The sequence below is a fragment of the Mustela erminea genome, chromosome 7, assembly GCF_009829155.1.
Source record: "Mustela erminea isolate mMusErm1 chromosome 7, mMusErm1.Pri, whole genome shotgun sequence".
NCBI classification, from domain to species: Eukaryota; Metazoa; Chordata; class Mammalia; order Carnivora; family Mustelidae; genus Mustela; species Mustela erminea.
Genome location: NC_045620.1, coordinates 130,598,780 through 130,613,647, shown reverse-complemented (window position 1 = coordinate 130,613,647; position 14,868 = coordinate 130,598,780). Strand labels below are relative to the sequence as shown.

Genomic DNA, 14,868 nt, shown 5'->3' with positions numbered 1-14,868 from the left:
AATCAGAGTTACAAGAGATCATGTCCCTGGGCACCAAAACCTTCTAGGCAGCACAGAGACTTAAGGATTCTTACAAAGTAGAAGTCAAACCCCACACACAGGAAGTTTCTCAGTCTTTGAATCTGCGAGCCACTGAGGCAACCTCTGACAAAACTCTCAGGGAGAACGTGAAGTAGACTGATCTCACGGGGTCTCACTGGCGTTCACCAGATGTCACACTTGCCACAGATGGGAGTTACAGTGATTTTAAATTAACATTAAGGTATATGAGGGAAAAAAAAAAGCCTACCCTACATTCACTTATCAGTGTGTATGAATTTAATTTGCAAAGCTAGTTCTAAAATCTTGAAAATAATACATTTTCTATACAAGGTATACAGTGAAAATCAGATGAAATCTAAGCCCAAGCCTCCAAGCACTAATTCTATGCAAACTCACCTACTCTAGAAAGCACTCTGTTAAATTTAATTCCAGCACTAAATTAACGTAGGAAAGCTGCCCATATTATTGATTTGGAAATTATTAGCCATTAAATCATTCATTTAGCTAAATAAATAATGATCAATTTTCTTCAGCCAGTCTCCATAAAAACCTTTTCATCAACTTTATTAAAAAATTCTGAAAAGTCACATTATGTTGGAAGTTTAATTTGTTTCATGACCTACCTGTGAACCAAAGTCAGAAGTCATATTTTTACAATTTTTAATTTGGGCCGTTTAACCTGTATCACTCTTTAATTCTGCTGAGTTCCTGACAAATACTGATATTATAAAGTAGCCAAAGATATCTATTTCAGATATATTAGTGTTAACAAGAGATACCTAATATGACAGTATTTATGAACATGCATCATAAATTTTAACCCCAAATGTAAATTAAAGGAAAATTATTAAAATCACTTCCACATTTTGAACAAAAATTCCATTTTTAATATACACAAGGGTTGTGAAAGCTTTTCCCAATCAATTCAAAAAAATCGGAAAAAAATTTGTGTTGCTTTAATGGAGTTGGATTCTTTCCCTTGGTCGAGTATTAAAATCTGAGGGTCAGGAAAGACAATGTGAAGAAACACCAGGACTGAAAGGAAACACCTGCAGTCCCATAAAATCTCACAGACACACTAAGAAGAGCATACACGCCCCGGGGCCTCACATTCAGCTTCACCCGGCGCGCAGCCTCCCAGGGACTTCGGGCCCAGTGACTGTGATGCGCGTGCCATGCCCACTCTCCGTCAGCGTGCAGGGACACTGCACCCGCCCCACAGAAAACCCGAGCAGCCCTAGAAATGTGTTAGAAATAGACAGAACACTTGGGGTCTGCCCTCAGATGGGAGAGCCCAGACCCAGACATCAAAGGCTTTCTCCAGCCTGTCGGGGGAGAGGCTCAGAAAGCAAGTGTGTCAGTTTGAAGAAGAGACATGATGAGGGGGTCGGGAGGTGGGGAGATGCTGGAAATGTTAAGTGAAAGTTCCAAAGGGTCTGGACAACCAAACTGCTTTAGGAATTCTGAAACTCATGTCATACATGGGCCGCACTTCAGAGATTCTGAAATACAGGATCTATACTGGATCCTGGGCCCTTAGTACTTCTTAAAAATTCCCTAAGGGGTTCTAGTGTGAAACAAGGATGGAGAATGATAGCCGCCGGCCTTGGAAACCAGAGGAACTGATAACTGGATCGGCTACCACGAGCGAGGACTCCGAGAACGTTAACACAGTCCGGGGACCCGTCTACGAAACGGTGCCCACAAGGGCCCATCTGGCAAGCAACAGTCCAGGCACAGAACCTACAAGCTACTGTGCCCATTTTACAGATAATGAGGTAAAGAAAAACTCAATAATACTCTTCTGCTTGAAACCCCTACAGCTTTCCGTGGAAGGTTCATTTAAAATGTTTAACTTAGCACATGAGGCCTTACCCCACTTCCCAGCCTCGTGTTGCCTTGTTTCTTCCCTGGTTGCCCACATACATTCTCCTTTCCAGGTATCAGAATAACCTTCGAATCCTGGGAAAACCGTGATGTTTGCCATCTTGGCTTCTGTGAATTTTATTTCCTCTTCCAAAATACGCCCCTTGTCCCTCTCCCAACCCCCCTTCTCAATTCCCAGCCACCCCACTCTTTTGATCTGCAATGCCCTGTTCATCCTTCAACACCCAGGTCGAGTATCACCAGCTCCCGGAAGCCTCTTCAGACCCCCTTTCCACTCCGCTGTCACACTGTCTGTAATCACAGTGCCTCTTGTGGGACTGTTACAGCCCTTATCGTACACAAATTAGTTCTGTCTCCTCACCTCAACAGTAAGCCCTCTCAAGACAGGACCGTGTCTTCCTTAACTTCGCATTCCAAGTACGGGGACACTGAAGGACCATTCCTTCCGTGAATAATGAACACATGGTGAGAAAAGGAACTGGACGGGGATCCCCTGATTCCTCATCACATATGCTTCCCCAACCGCAAGAGCTCCTGGAAAACACCTATTGGCTTCATGTTTCGTGATCACTCGGATGCCTCATCACCGAGCTACCAACTGTAGAGAGATGGCCAAGTACCTAAAGACCCTGTGAGAAGGGAGGCCTAACAACCCAGAAATCTGTGCCTCACAAGGGTTTTTCACTTTCTCTAGGCGAACAGCTCTGGAAAATAGCAGAAGCCTTCACAAGCAATTTGAGAGGGTCTGCAGCGAGAAGGCTTCCTTCTCTTGGACCTTTATAATCTGATGCCTTTATCTTGCCTTTTTGCAAAGCAGGCCTTCTATGTGAGAGGTGCTCACATTCACACATCTGTCTGCTGCAGGCTAACTAACAGAAAAACTGAGTGTTGGGGCGCCTGGGTGGCTCAGTGGGCTAAGCCTCTGCCTTCGGCTCTGGTCATGATCTCAGGGTCCTGGGATCAAGCCCCGCATCGGGCTCTCTGCTCAGCGGGAAGCCTGCTTCCTCCTCTCTCTCTCTGCCTGCCTCTCTGCCTACTTGTGATCTCTCTCTCTGTCAAATAAATAAATAAAATCTAAAAAAAAAAACCAAAAAACAAAAACTGTGTGAATCAGTATTTCCGAACTTCCTGGTTATGATTTCAGTCATTATGATGCCAATCAGTGGGTGATACACTTCCACACCCAATGCACTATTTTCTTAAGGTCTTAGCATCTATGCGTCCAAACCCTCTCAAGAATCCGAGTTTGACCCATAAGCAAATAATTAAAGATCACTTAGCCAAAAGCACGTTTGAGGAACACGGAACACATGTGTGAAACAGAGGACACCTCCTATTTCTCTGCTACCTGCAGAACTTCACTGTATGGAAATGTCACGTGTGGTCCACCGAAAGGGGAATAAACCATAATTCCACTGTGAGTTATTTTTACTCTTCGTGACAATTTTATCTCCTCAGCACAAACTCCACTTTGCAAAAATGCTAATTGTCAACAGGTTGGCAAGTTTGGAATGGAATATACCAACAGAACTATACCAAACTAAATAACAGCACGGGCATGGTTTTGTTTGTCCCTGTTACTCCCTTTTTTGATTCAGGGTCTAGCACAGCACCTTGCAGAGACGGCTAAAATGTGGGCAGGACTCCCCACCGCAGTGATCAGACAAAGCTGAATCTGGATGTTCAACCAACCACTGGCTTTGTAACTCAAACAGCAACAGCAAAAACCACAATGGTTTCACGTCTCTGAGACATGGTTCTTTGTCTCTAAAATAGGACTAATGATAAGTATCTGGTGGTCTGTTATTAAGTAAGATACTGTACTAATAGCATTTGATATAGAGCTTCTCTTACTGTAGACAAAGTAAATGTTGGCTACAAATGTCTGTGGAATTGAAAAAATGCTTAAAAGATAAAGAAAGAAAAGCAAGAAGTAATAAAGAATGATTAAAAGGGTAAATAGCAGTGCAACTCTACTCTTCACATATATTCAGCATTATTCGTAAGGTGTGCCATGAATATAATAGCTTTTTGGATAAGAAAAACGAAATGTCCTCAACTGTGAGATACTCTGATTCAGAAATAAAGGTAAAAAGCAAGCACCTCGGAATTGAAGGGACATGGTATACTCAGTAAAAACCTCTAGTATTCAAAAGGTCTCCATAGGGGACAGAACAACGGTTTTTGCTTCCCCTCTTCCCAATTACATATAAATACTGATTGAAAGATGGATTATCCAAAAATGAGTGACAGGTTTTCTGCGAAAACGGCAGTTCTATTCCCCATACACATTTTCCCCACATTTTATTCCACGCAGCAATGTGCTCAGTTAAGACCACATCACCCAAGTTTACTGGGAGCGAGAGACAGCCAGAAATACCTAAGTGGAAGGTGTGGATAGGACTATCAAGGAGACTGCTTTGCCCTCCTTCTTCTTTTCTCCTTACTGATGCCTGGGATATAGAGAGATAGCTGGAGCTCCAGCAGCCTTTTTATCATGAGGTATTCACTAAAGATGGCAGAGCAGAGAGAGTGGGAACTGAAAAAAAAAAAGTCAAGGAAACTATCCTGGAACCTGAAGAAGAAGGAGGGAGACTAAAGAGAAATAAAGATACAAATGGAAAGGTTATCTTTGGTGAACTTACATACATTTCATTCTTTCCAAAATATTCTACACAGAAAGATATGCAGGCATGTGGAAAATTCTTAAGATGAAATATATACCTACATCCTGTGAAGCAAATACTTAAGGGTTCTTAATTAACACACAAAATCAGAAATACCGGTAAGAATCACTTCAATTATATCATACTTATCCTTTTAACTCAATATTAGTACGTATCCAGAAAACAGAAGGTTCTCAAATAAATGTTTTAAATAAATGCATGTTGGTGTCAAGTTAAACTATTCATAACTAGAAAAATTTATTATTATTTTCCCCACTCCCATTCACTCATTTTTCATTTATGGTTTCCCTAATAGGAGTTACACATTGTCAGGGAACTAGAACCTTCTTCCATACCTTCTGTTGTTGGAAATACCTCTTCCCCTTCAGTTTTAGCCTCAGCCAGTTTTCCAGTTCTTAGTAATACCTCTGCAAAGCTTTCCCCTGGAACAGGCCGGTGGGGGTCATAGGTCACTGTAGACTAGACAGAAGCAGTTATACCTTTTAGTAGGCGACGCTTTTTTTTTAAGATATTCTTAGAACAGAGTCATAGGATTTTATATCTTTTGATGATTCAAATGATAACGTCTCACTAAAACATATCATTTTATGTAAAGCTTGAAACAGATTTTAATCTCATAATATGTTATAACATATACAAGTCACATAAAACCAGGTCGCCTAGAGGGCTCAGTCAGTTGAGCATCCGACTCCTGATTTCAGCTCAGGTCATGATCCCCAGGTTCTGAGATCAAGCCCAGTATCCAGCTCTGTACACAGCAGGGAGTCTGCTTGAGATTCTCTCTCTCTCCCTCTCCCCCTCCCCCAACCTGCTCCCTCTCTCTAAAATAAATAAATAAATCTTCTAAAAATATACACATTTTTCAAAAAGTCACATAAAACCAATGAGCAACATGAGTAAGAACGAAGCTAAAGAAGTACATTCTCAGGAACATTTTAATTTTTGTTTATACTAAAATGCCCAAAACAGCATGAGAGTTGGCTCTGGCTCTGTGTTCTTGGGCGCACTGTCCTTACCTCTGTGACAAAGGGATCGGAGAGGACGGATTCATAAAAAGGATGACAGCCTTGTTTTTCTAGACCTTCATTGGCTATGGTTCCCATCTGATAAGCCCCACCGAATTCCTGCCCCTAAACAGAACAAAGACAAGAACAGTGGTAAAAGTTAAGAGCACTGGGGGCAGATGGGGAGAGGCAAAGGCAGGGTTATGTGGGGAGAGATGGATGCACGTGCGCGGTGGGATCCACGGAGAGCGTGTCAGCGGGACACGGACGCCCAGTGAGCGGTAAGGCCAGCACCCACGGTCTAAAAGCAGCACTTCAACCTCAGCCTGCAGTGCCTTCGGATTTCCCTGGTCACTCTGACATCCGTGCATCAAAAACAAAGAAGCAATCAGCGCTAAGCACACGGCAAGTTTTCTAATCTACAGTCAGAGTAACCTGCCCCAAACATCGTTCCGTGCATATCGCTCCCACGCTCCGCACGCCGTTCGCAGCTCTGAGCGAGACTAGCAGGCCACGGTAGCAAGTCTGAACTATGCAGAATAACACTTAAAGTTCTTCAACGTCAATCAACATTAAGGGCCAGTTCTTCAATCACGATCTACTTCACGTGTCCTACCAGCTTCTAAGCCCTTCGTCCACTCCAAGAGGCTAACCAAGCTGACTGCCTCGGCAGGTGCCGCCCGGCTTCCCGGCCCAGCTGGGCCCTCACCCGCCGAAACCCCACCCGCTGGAGGCGAGATGCAAGTGCGCCCCTTGCCTCATCCCCGGCCGCCCCACAACTGCCTCCAAGACCTGTCAGCGGCCGTCCTCGCCGGCGCGCGCTTCCGGATCCCTAGTAGGTAACCGTCTTCAGGTTGACCTTCCTCAGATATGAAGCTCCTCGCTGCAAGAGCCAAGTCAAACACAGTCACCCATTCCTCCGAATTAGGGTTAGGGTCAGGGATTAGGGTTGGGGGAAGGGGTGGGTTAGGCTTAGGGTTAGGGGTCCTCACTGGATGCCAACCACAGCCTCGGGAAACCGCGACGGCACTGCCAGAAATGATGACAAGAACAACAACTGACACTTTACAAAAATGATCTGGTATCAGGCACGGGGTTACGCACTTCATCTGAGGGCTATACACTCAAAAAGTCCAAGATGCGAGTCATTTAAAAGTAACCGCAGTAACCACCATCATACCCAGCGTGATGCACACAATGAGAAGAGATGTGCGGACCTGCCCCCAAGTCAAGCGTACGCCACCTCAGTCTGTGGGATCGACATCTTGGCTATGTCACTCTTGTTTTCCCTCTTCCCTGCATATCCCACATCCAGACCATCCACAGGTCCGCAAGATACATCTCCCACTTCCTTCACGGCTGCCCTGGTCCACCACCACCCGCCCCCCGCTCGTACACTAGACCAGGGACCTCTTCGCCCCTGCTCTGACTCACACCACCAGATCTCCACACAGCACTTCGATGATCTTAGGGAAGGGAAAGCCGGATCACACAACTGCATCACCTACAGTCTCCAGCAGCTTCCCATCTACTCAGAACAAAATCTGTGGTCGTCACTGGTCTACAAGGCTTTGGATGTCGGCCTCTTCACCGCCTCCTTGATCTCGTCTCCTATCATTCTCCTGCTGTTCACTCTGTTCATACTACGCAAGCCTCCTTCCTGCTCTACAAAGATGTCAAGCACCTTCCTTCAAAAAGGGCTCTGTACTTGTTCTACTTGGCTTAGCCAGGTTTCCACTCAGAGTGACTCCTGAGATAACGACCTTCCGATCTAAATCAGACCGTCATTCGCCCAATCAACTCCCCTTAACCTGAAGCTACCCTCACAGCCCTCACTACCACCTACCGTTACAGTATTACACAAATATTTTATTGGTGGGCTTCTTCGTCTCCCCCACTGAAATACAGGCTCCGCACGAGAAGGGTTTTCCAACTCTACTCCCAATCCCTGGCACACAGAAAACGCCTGAGGAATATTTGGAGTGTGATTGCAATGATGATACACCCAGGGAGTGTCTGGGGTGAATTTATAAACAAGCATGTTTCTTTTTCCTCTAAGCCTTCCAGTGAGACCAAGGACTGCAGTGTGAGAGCGCAGGGAAGACAGCCCGGGAGGAAGAGGTTCACTGGTCACGGAAAGTACACTCGATCGTTCTACTGCTCGCCCTGACCTCTGCTTCCAGAATGGGTGAAAGAATCTGGTTACACTGTTCTCTTAACCCAAAGCACCTACTAAAAACTGAATGTTTGCGTCATCTCCTAAAATTCACAGGTTGACATTCTAAGCCCCCAAAATATGATGGTATTAAGAGGTGGGGCCTTTGGGTGTATATACACAGTAGAATATTACTCTGCCCTAAAAAAAGAATGAGATCCTGTCATCTGCAACGACATGGATGGATTACAGGGTGCTATACTAAATGAAGTAAGTCAATGACAGGCAAATATCATACAATTTCACTTATACGTAGAATCTAAATGAGCAAACAAACAAAAAAGCATAAGCAGATGCATAATTAAGAGAACTGATGACTGTCAGAGGGAAAGGGGTGGGGAATGAGCAGAGTGAGTGAAGGGAAATGGAAGGTCCAGGCTTCCAGCTAGGGAATGAGTAAGTCACGGGGAACACAGTCACAGGTACTGTAACATTGTTATGTCATGACAGATGGTACTTACACTGTGATGAGTACGACATAATGGATACAGTTGTCAAATCACTACATTGTGCACTTGAAACTAACGCAACATTCCACGTTGACTACATTTCAATTAAAAGTAAATACTTTTTTAAAAAAATAAGAGTTGGGGCCTTTGGGAGATGATGGGCTCACAAGGTTAAAGCCCTCAGGAATGGGACTAGTGCCCTTATATAAGAGACTGCCGAGAGCTCCCTCACCCCTCCACCATGTGAGAACACAGCAAGCAGACCCCACCAGGCGCTAAATCTGCCAGAGCTTTCATCTTGGTCTTCCCAGCCTCTAGAACCGTGAGGAAAATGGTTGTTGTTTAAGCCCCACAGTAAGTGCTATTACCGTTCCAGCAGCCCCAATAACCTTAGCCCCCATGCCTGCTACCAGGGCTTTTCCTCCACTACTGGCCCATAAAATCAAGTAAGGACCAATGAAGTCATTTTCCTTTTCATCCCACTAAATTTTAATTCTGACATCAAACCCAACCCCACCTCAATCTCTATCAGTGTCTTTCGCAAGCACCCCATGGGAGTAGGTTCCATTCTATAAAATAAGTGACTCTTCCCCTATCTGATGGGAGGCCTCAATTTTTTAAGAGATTATTTAATAACCTAGAGAAGAGAAACCTGTTTACAGCAGGAAAACAAGTGAGAAGCAGTGCTAATGCGTTGACAGAAGCCCCGGGGTGGATTTTAAAAAGACAGAGGCCTTGCTTACAGGAAGCGGTCGAAGGTAAGTCAAGGACTTCTTCCACCATTGCCGGTCACTGACCGCCTGCAGCACGGCCTTGGTGGTGGTCGTGGTGCTGGACAGGACCTTCATGGTGGCCGCTGTGCTCCAGTGGAAGAGGTCAGAGTTGCTGCCAGGAACACCGGCTTCGCCCTGGTTAAAACGGAAAATGGCAAAAGCAAAAAATGCACATTGTTAGAAGAACAGAGAGTGATAATGAGACTACTTGCACTTCTCAGACATGAAGAGAAATTTAAAAATCCATCTTTGCCAGCAACAAAAAACCATGAAACCAAGCATTACTGGCATATTGTATCTCCTTGGATCATTTACAAAAGAAATTGGGGAAAGGAAAAACCATCATTGTGTATTAGTCCAATAATCCCCTTCAGAAACATTTATGAAGCAAATAGGCTCTTTTTTACCAGTCTAATATCCCACCAATGAGAAACTCAGGTTAATTTGAAAATATTTATTATTTAATTATGAAATAAATTATTCATTCAAACAGCACTACAGTGACCCCTCTACAAAGGTAGAGGATTTGGAGGACCCACCTACTAATGTTGAAATGTTTTGTTTTTCGGGCACCTGGGTGGCTCAGAGGGTTAAGCCTCTATCTTCAGCTCAAGTCATGGTCTCAGGGTCCTGGGATCGAGCCCTGCATCGGGCTCTCTGCTCTGCAGGGAGCCTGCTTCCCCCTCTCTCTCTGCCTGCCTCTCTGTCTACTTGTGATCTCTATCTCTGTCAAATAAATAAATAAAATCTTTTAAAAAAAGGAAATGTTTTGTTTTTCATCTAAATAAGTGGATGATTAATAGTGTTTAAAAGGTTTATAACATGAAACCTCCTGCCAATCTTGAAGCAATCAGCTAAAATTCTGACTCTCCATTTACTCATCTGAGAGATTCCATGTGGAGAAAAATACTAATACATTAACATTATTTTAAATAGAAATGACAACAACCACATCTGCTTTTGATCAAAGAAAAACACTACCTATTCTACAAAAACAAAGTTCTTGGTTTAGTGTTTATCTACTTCCACTTATTTTTTCTTAACTTTCCTGTTTAAATGAAAGCAAAGTTAAGGCCAAGTCCCTCCATTTCAAGAGCCTTCCTGATACTGACAGGAGGGCTCAGTTTGGCTACTTAGGTCCACATCATATCACTTATTCATGCATTAACAAAGTACTCAAAAATGGAAATCTTGTAATCACTCAGTAATTGCCAGGATATCACACATCACAAATACTCAGGATACAAATGCACTGTTGTAGACCCAACGGACAGCTGCCTTATATGGTAAGTAGAATTATGGGCCCCCAAAGATGTCCACTTCCTAATTCCTGGAACCTGGGAATACACTGCATTCCATGGCAAAGGGACTTTGCAGATATGATTAAGGACACACACCTTGAGGTGAAGAGATTATCTAAATTACTGGAGTAGGACTAAGCTAGTCACACGAGACTTTAAGCAGAGAAACTTTCCCAGCTAGGGTCACAGAGAGGGTGCCTGGGACATGCCAAGTGGCAGAGGCAAGAGAAACCCGGGCACAAAAGGATTCGACCCATCATCGCCAGCTCTGAAGACAGAGGAAGGGGCCACAAGCCAAGGGATGTGATGTGAGTGGCATCTAGAAGCTGAGAAAGCCCTCAGGTGTCAGTCAGCCAGCAAGGCAACAGGGACCTCAGTCCTAGAACCACAAGAAATTGAACTCTGTCAATAACATGAATGAGCATGGAAACAGATCCTCCTTTAGAGGCTCCTGAAAAGAGCACAGCCCTGTTGGCACCATGATTTTGTCCATGTGTGACTAAGACCCAAGGCTGCCTGATTTTTATCACATGGTTAATTAAAAAATAATCAATTCGGACTGTTTAAGTGGCTAAATTTGTAGTAATATGTTACAGCAGCAATAAAAAACAAGTATCATCATGTTAGGATACTTAACTTTTAAGAAACTATTGTGAACTATACGCTTACGTGCAAAAGAAAAGGAATTTAAGCTATACTAACCAATGCTTATAATTTGTCCAGTCTGTTTCTCCTAAAATTTTCTAAACTCTGCTTGTAACACGAAAAAAAAAAATGTGTCCCAACAGAAGAAATGATAATTATGTGACACAGTAATGGTGTTAGCTAAGATACAATGGCAACCATATTGCTATATAAATATATCAAATCAGGGGCCTCTGGGTGGCTCAGGCAGTTGAGTGTCCCACTCTTGATCTCAAGGTCATGAGTTCAAGCTCCGGAGGCTCCCCAGGTGATGTGGAGCCTTCTTTAAAAAGAAAAGTATCAACTTGATAACCTGTATATCTTAAGCTAACACAACATTTTATGTCAAATATATCTCAATGAAAAAAAAGGTTTAAAATATCATGATTCCTATGGGCTTTTTGGCCATTGGGAAAAGTATAAACTACCCGCCCAATGCAATCATTATAATTTGATTACGAAAACAACATAAAAAATACAGATGTTAATAAGGAAACAATCATGTTAAGTTGCTTGTATGTTGATAAGGGCAACCATGCTAAAAAGAACTGGGGTTGTTTTGGGGTCTGGCTCGTTATCCAATGCTTCTGAAAGGACAGGGTAGAAAGTTCTACGTAGGAAAAACAGAATTCTCCCTCCAAGCGTAATAATGACAACAGCCCACCACGGGCCAGGCCTGCACAAAGTGCTTCACCTGAGTCCCGGGCATCAAAACTGGAAGGGAACACCAAAAAACACAAATAGTTCTCATGGTAGCATTACTACAATTCCTTTCTTTCCTTAATTTCTTCACTGTATGAGGAGACAGCAGTGGAGGCTGATTTATTCTCTGCTCTGGTACCACAGACAGCTGGTTCATCAAGTCGGACTTAAGTCAACAGAAGAAAAACAAGCTGATTCCAGCTCCTGCACTCCAGAGGCCCCTTTTTTCTAAGAAGGCCACAACCCTAGCCAATGTGCTTTCGATGGCACATGGCAGCAACGTTACCCCAGTTCCCTGCATTTAGGGAGGGGGGTCCGCTTCCGCCGGACAACCAGCGCACTGGTCATTTGTGCACGTGACCCACCACGTCCGGCCTGAGCTCTCCTCTCTGGGCTGCTGAACGGTCTGGAGATCATGTATACTCGGCTTCCCTCGGCTTCTGAGTTCTCCCCCTAATAACTGTGCAGAGTGGAAACAGCTCCATGTGTCCCTCTGTGAATAACACTGCCAAAAATAGTTCTTGGCCAGAAATAAAGCTCAGAAGAATCTGAAGTATACACTCTCTCTTTTTATACAGATATAGATATGTAGATACAGCTCTGTGTGTGTGTGTATATATACACACACATATATATGAATATATATAAAATATATAGTAAGCATCTCAATTTATTGGCTGTATTTCTGAATTACTTAAAAACCCAGAAACAAATGAGGATTCATTCACTTACTCAGCAGTTGTTGAGTGACTCTTAACTCAGTGTCACGCACGATACCAGGCACTGAAGTGATAAGAACAAGTAAGACACAGTCTGTGCTCCCAAGCTGTTCTGAAACTAGGGAGGGAGGCAGAGAAGCAAACCGGTCACTGCAGGAGAATATCGCCTCCTCCAGCCGAGGTGCACGCAAAGCAGCATGGGAACACGAAAAGAGGCCATTCCTCCCCTGCCTGGAGGCATGACCGCAGAAGACTGCACCGAGGAGGTAATATTCCAGCAGGAAAGAAGATGGGGCCTCCAAAGGAGGAATGGCAGAGATCGTTTCGGGCAGACTTACACAAATGCAAGAGCATGAAATGAAACAACACGGCCAACCAGAGGAATCCTGAGTGAGTCAGAGAAGGTGCGGATGCTGACACACAAGGGCAAGGGGCAGAACACCAGGTTTGGAAGGAAGGACAGGGGACTGGAGCAAAAGTCCCGCTGAGCAGCCCAGAGCACCTCCGCTGTCGCCCTGACAGGTGGGAAGCCACTGAAGGACTCGCAACAAAGGAAGTCACATAATCAGATTTGTGTTTTAAAAATATTACGCCCGACCTGTACCCCTGGGGATAAAAATACGTTATATGTTTAATTAAAAAATAAATAAAATTAAAAAAAAATATTACGCCCAGCACAAGAATCCAGTTAGGAGGCTGGTGTGTTAGTCCAAGTTTCAACTCATCGGGGAATGAATTAAGATCATAATGCCACAAACATGTGAGGTCACCATGGGGTATTTGCCTACCTGAATGAATACATTAAGTGTAAGTGTTTTTATTTCTAATCCTTCTCAAAGGGAAAAGGGCCTGAGGTAAATCAGATAAGCAGAGAAATCCAACTTTCTAAGAAATAAAGTCCACGGTTACCAGGTGAGTCATAGTGAAGACCTGAGAGAAAGAAGACAAGAACAGAAGAAAAGTCGGAAACATAAGCAAACGTTCATGGTCTGCTGAGCAAGGTTAGATGCGGGGGTGTGGTGGGGGTAAAAGGAGCAACACAAGTTACTGAGGAAGAATGAACAGAGGACCAGGTCCACAGAGGGGACTAAGAAAGATCTAGACAACTTTTCTCCCAAGAGCAATGTCTAACAGAAGTCCCGGTTACAATATCTAAGAAACATAATGGCTATCATTTACTAAATGCATATTGTGTGTTGGGTACCACGAAGGGGCTTCCTAGGGTCATTCCTCAGTTTTACAGTAATACTGCAGACCGGGTAAGAGGACGCCACATGATGGGAAAGTAAACTGTAGATCCAGTAAGTGGAATATGCTGCCCATAGGCAACTGGCCCAGGGGTGTCTCTTCTTGACCAGGTCTGGCTATCGAAATGTGTGGTCCCTTTGTTCTTCATAGGGTTCTGACATATTATACACACACACACACACACACACACACACAGGCACACATTTAAGGTCATTTATTCTTCTGTCTTATAAAACTAAAATCTCATTAAAGATGGCCTGAAAAATACCAAAGATTAGGAGAAAAAAAGATAGTACTTATTCATAGTTCCATGATATAAAGACAATACTGCCAGGAAACATTCTCCCTTCCTGTTTCTAATCCAGGCTTAGCGACCTTCCAAGGATAAGATATATTTTAAAAATGTGTTCAGTTTGATAAACCATAACACATCAGCACTTAGTAACAGACCACCGTCCTAGCATCCATCCCAGAGGCTGCTACTGTGGTCACTTTCAGCCACTTCCATGGCTGAGATAAATTCTATTCATACTTCTGGCAGCATAAATTAGTTTTGTCTATTTTTATACTTTTTATGAACAGAATTATATCCTCTTTTGGGTCTGATCTCTAGCACTCAACATGTTCTAAAGCCTAATATATTTCACCTATAGTAGCTAAATGTTATTCAAATAAGATTTCATGCCACATTTTCAAATCTTGTTCATCTTCTTAATCAAAAGAATATACTGAAGGATTTGAATGTCATCAACTAATCAAGTATAGAATTAAAAATACAAACAAGGTAAGAAATATGGCACTTAGGGGTGCCTGGGTGACTCAGTGGGTTAAGCCTCTGCCTTCGGCTCCAGTCATGATCTTGGGGTCCTGGGATCGAGCCCCACATCGGGCTCTCTGCTCAGCAGGGAGCCTGCTTCCTCCTCTTTGCCTGCCTCTCTGCCTACTTGTGATCTCTCTCTCTCTCTCTCTGTCAAATAAATAAATAATCTTTAAAAAAAAAAAAAAAAGAAATATGGCACTTAAACACAATGCCGCTTTACTCAGAGGAAAATCAAGTCAGTTGAAAAATATCAAAAAATACAGACTATACAACAATTATTCCATTTCATAAAATGAACCTAAACTTTACTTCTAGTTCATATGGATAGGCTAACTCA

General features: G+C 43.4%; 1 protein-coding gene across 3 annotated transcripts in view; it reads right to left on the bottom strand.

The window, feature by feature from the left end:
• Positions 1-14,868, bottom strand: part of NBAS (NBAS subunit of NRZ tethering complex) — a 327,228-nt gene that overhangs the window by 118,636 nt on the left and 193,724 nt on the right. For all 3 annotated transcript variants that reach the window (XM_032353267.1, XM_032353268.1, XM_032353269.1), the window contains 3 exons: positions 9,028-9,192; positions 5,633-5,746; positions 4,952-5,075 (listed from right to left, as the gene is read on the bottom strand). In XM_032353267.1, coding sequence (XP_032209158.1) covers positions 4,952-5,075; positions 5,633-5,746; positions 9,028-9,192 — 403 coding nt within the window. The remainder of the gene's footprint in view (positions 1-4,951; positions 5,076-5,632; positions 5,747-9,027; positions 9,193-14,868) is intronic.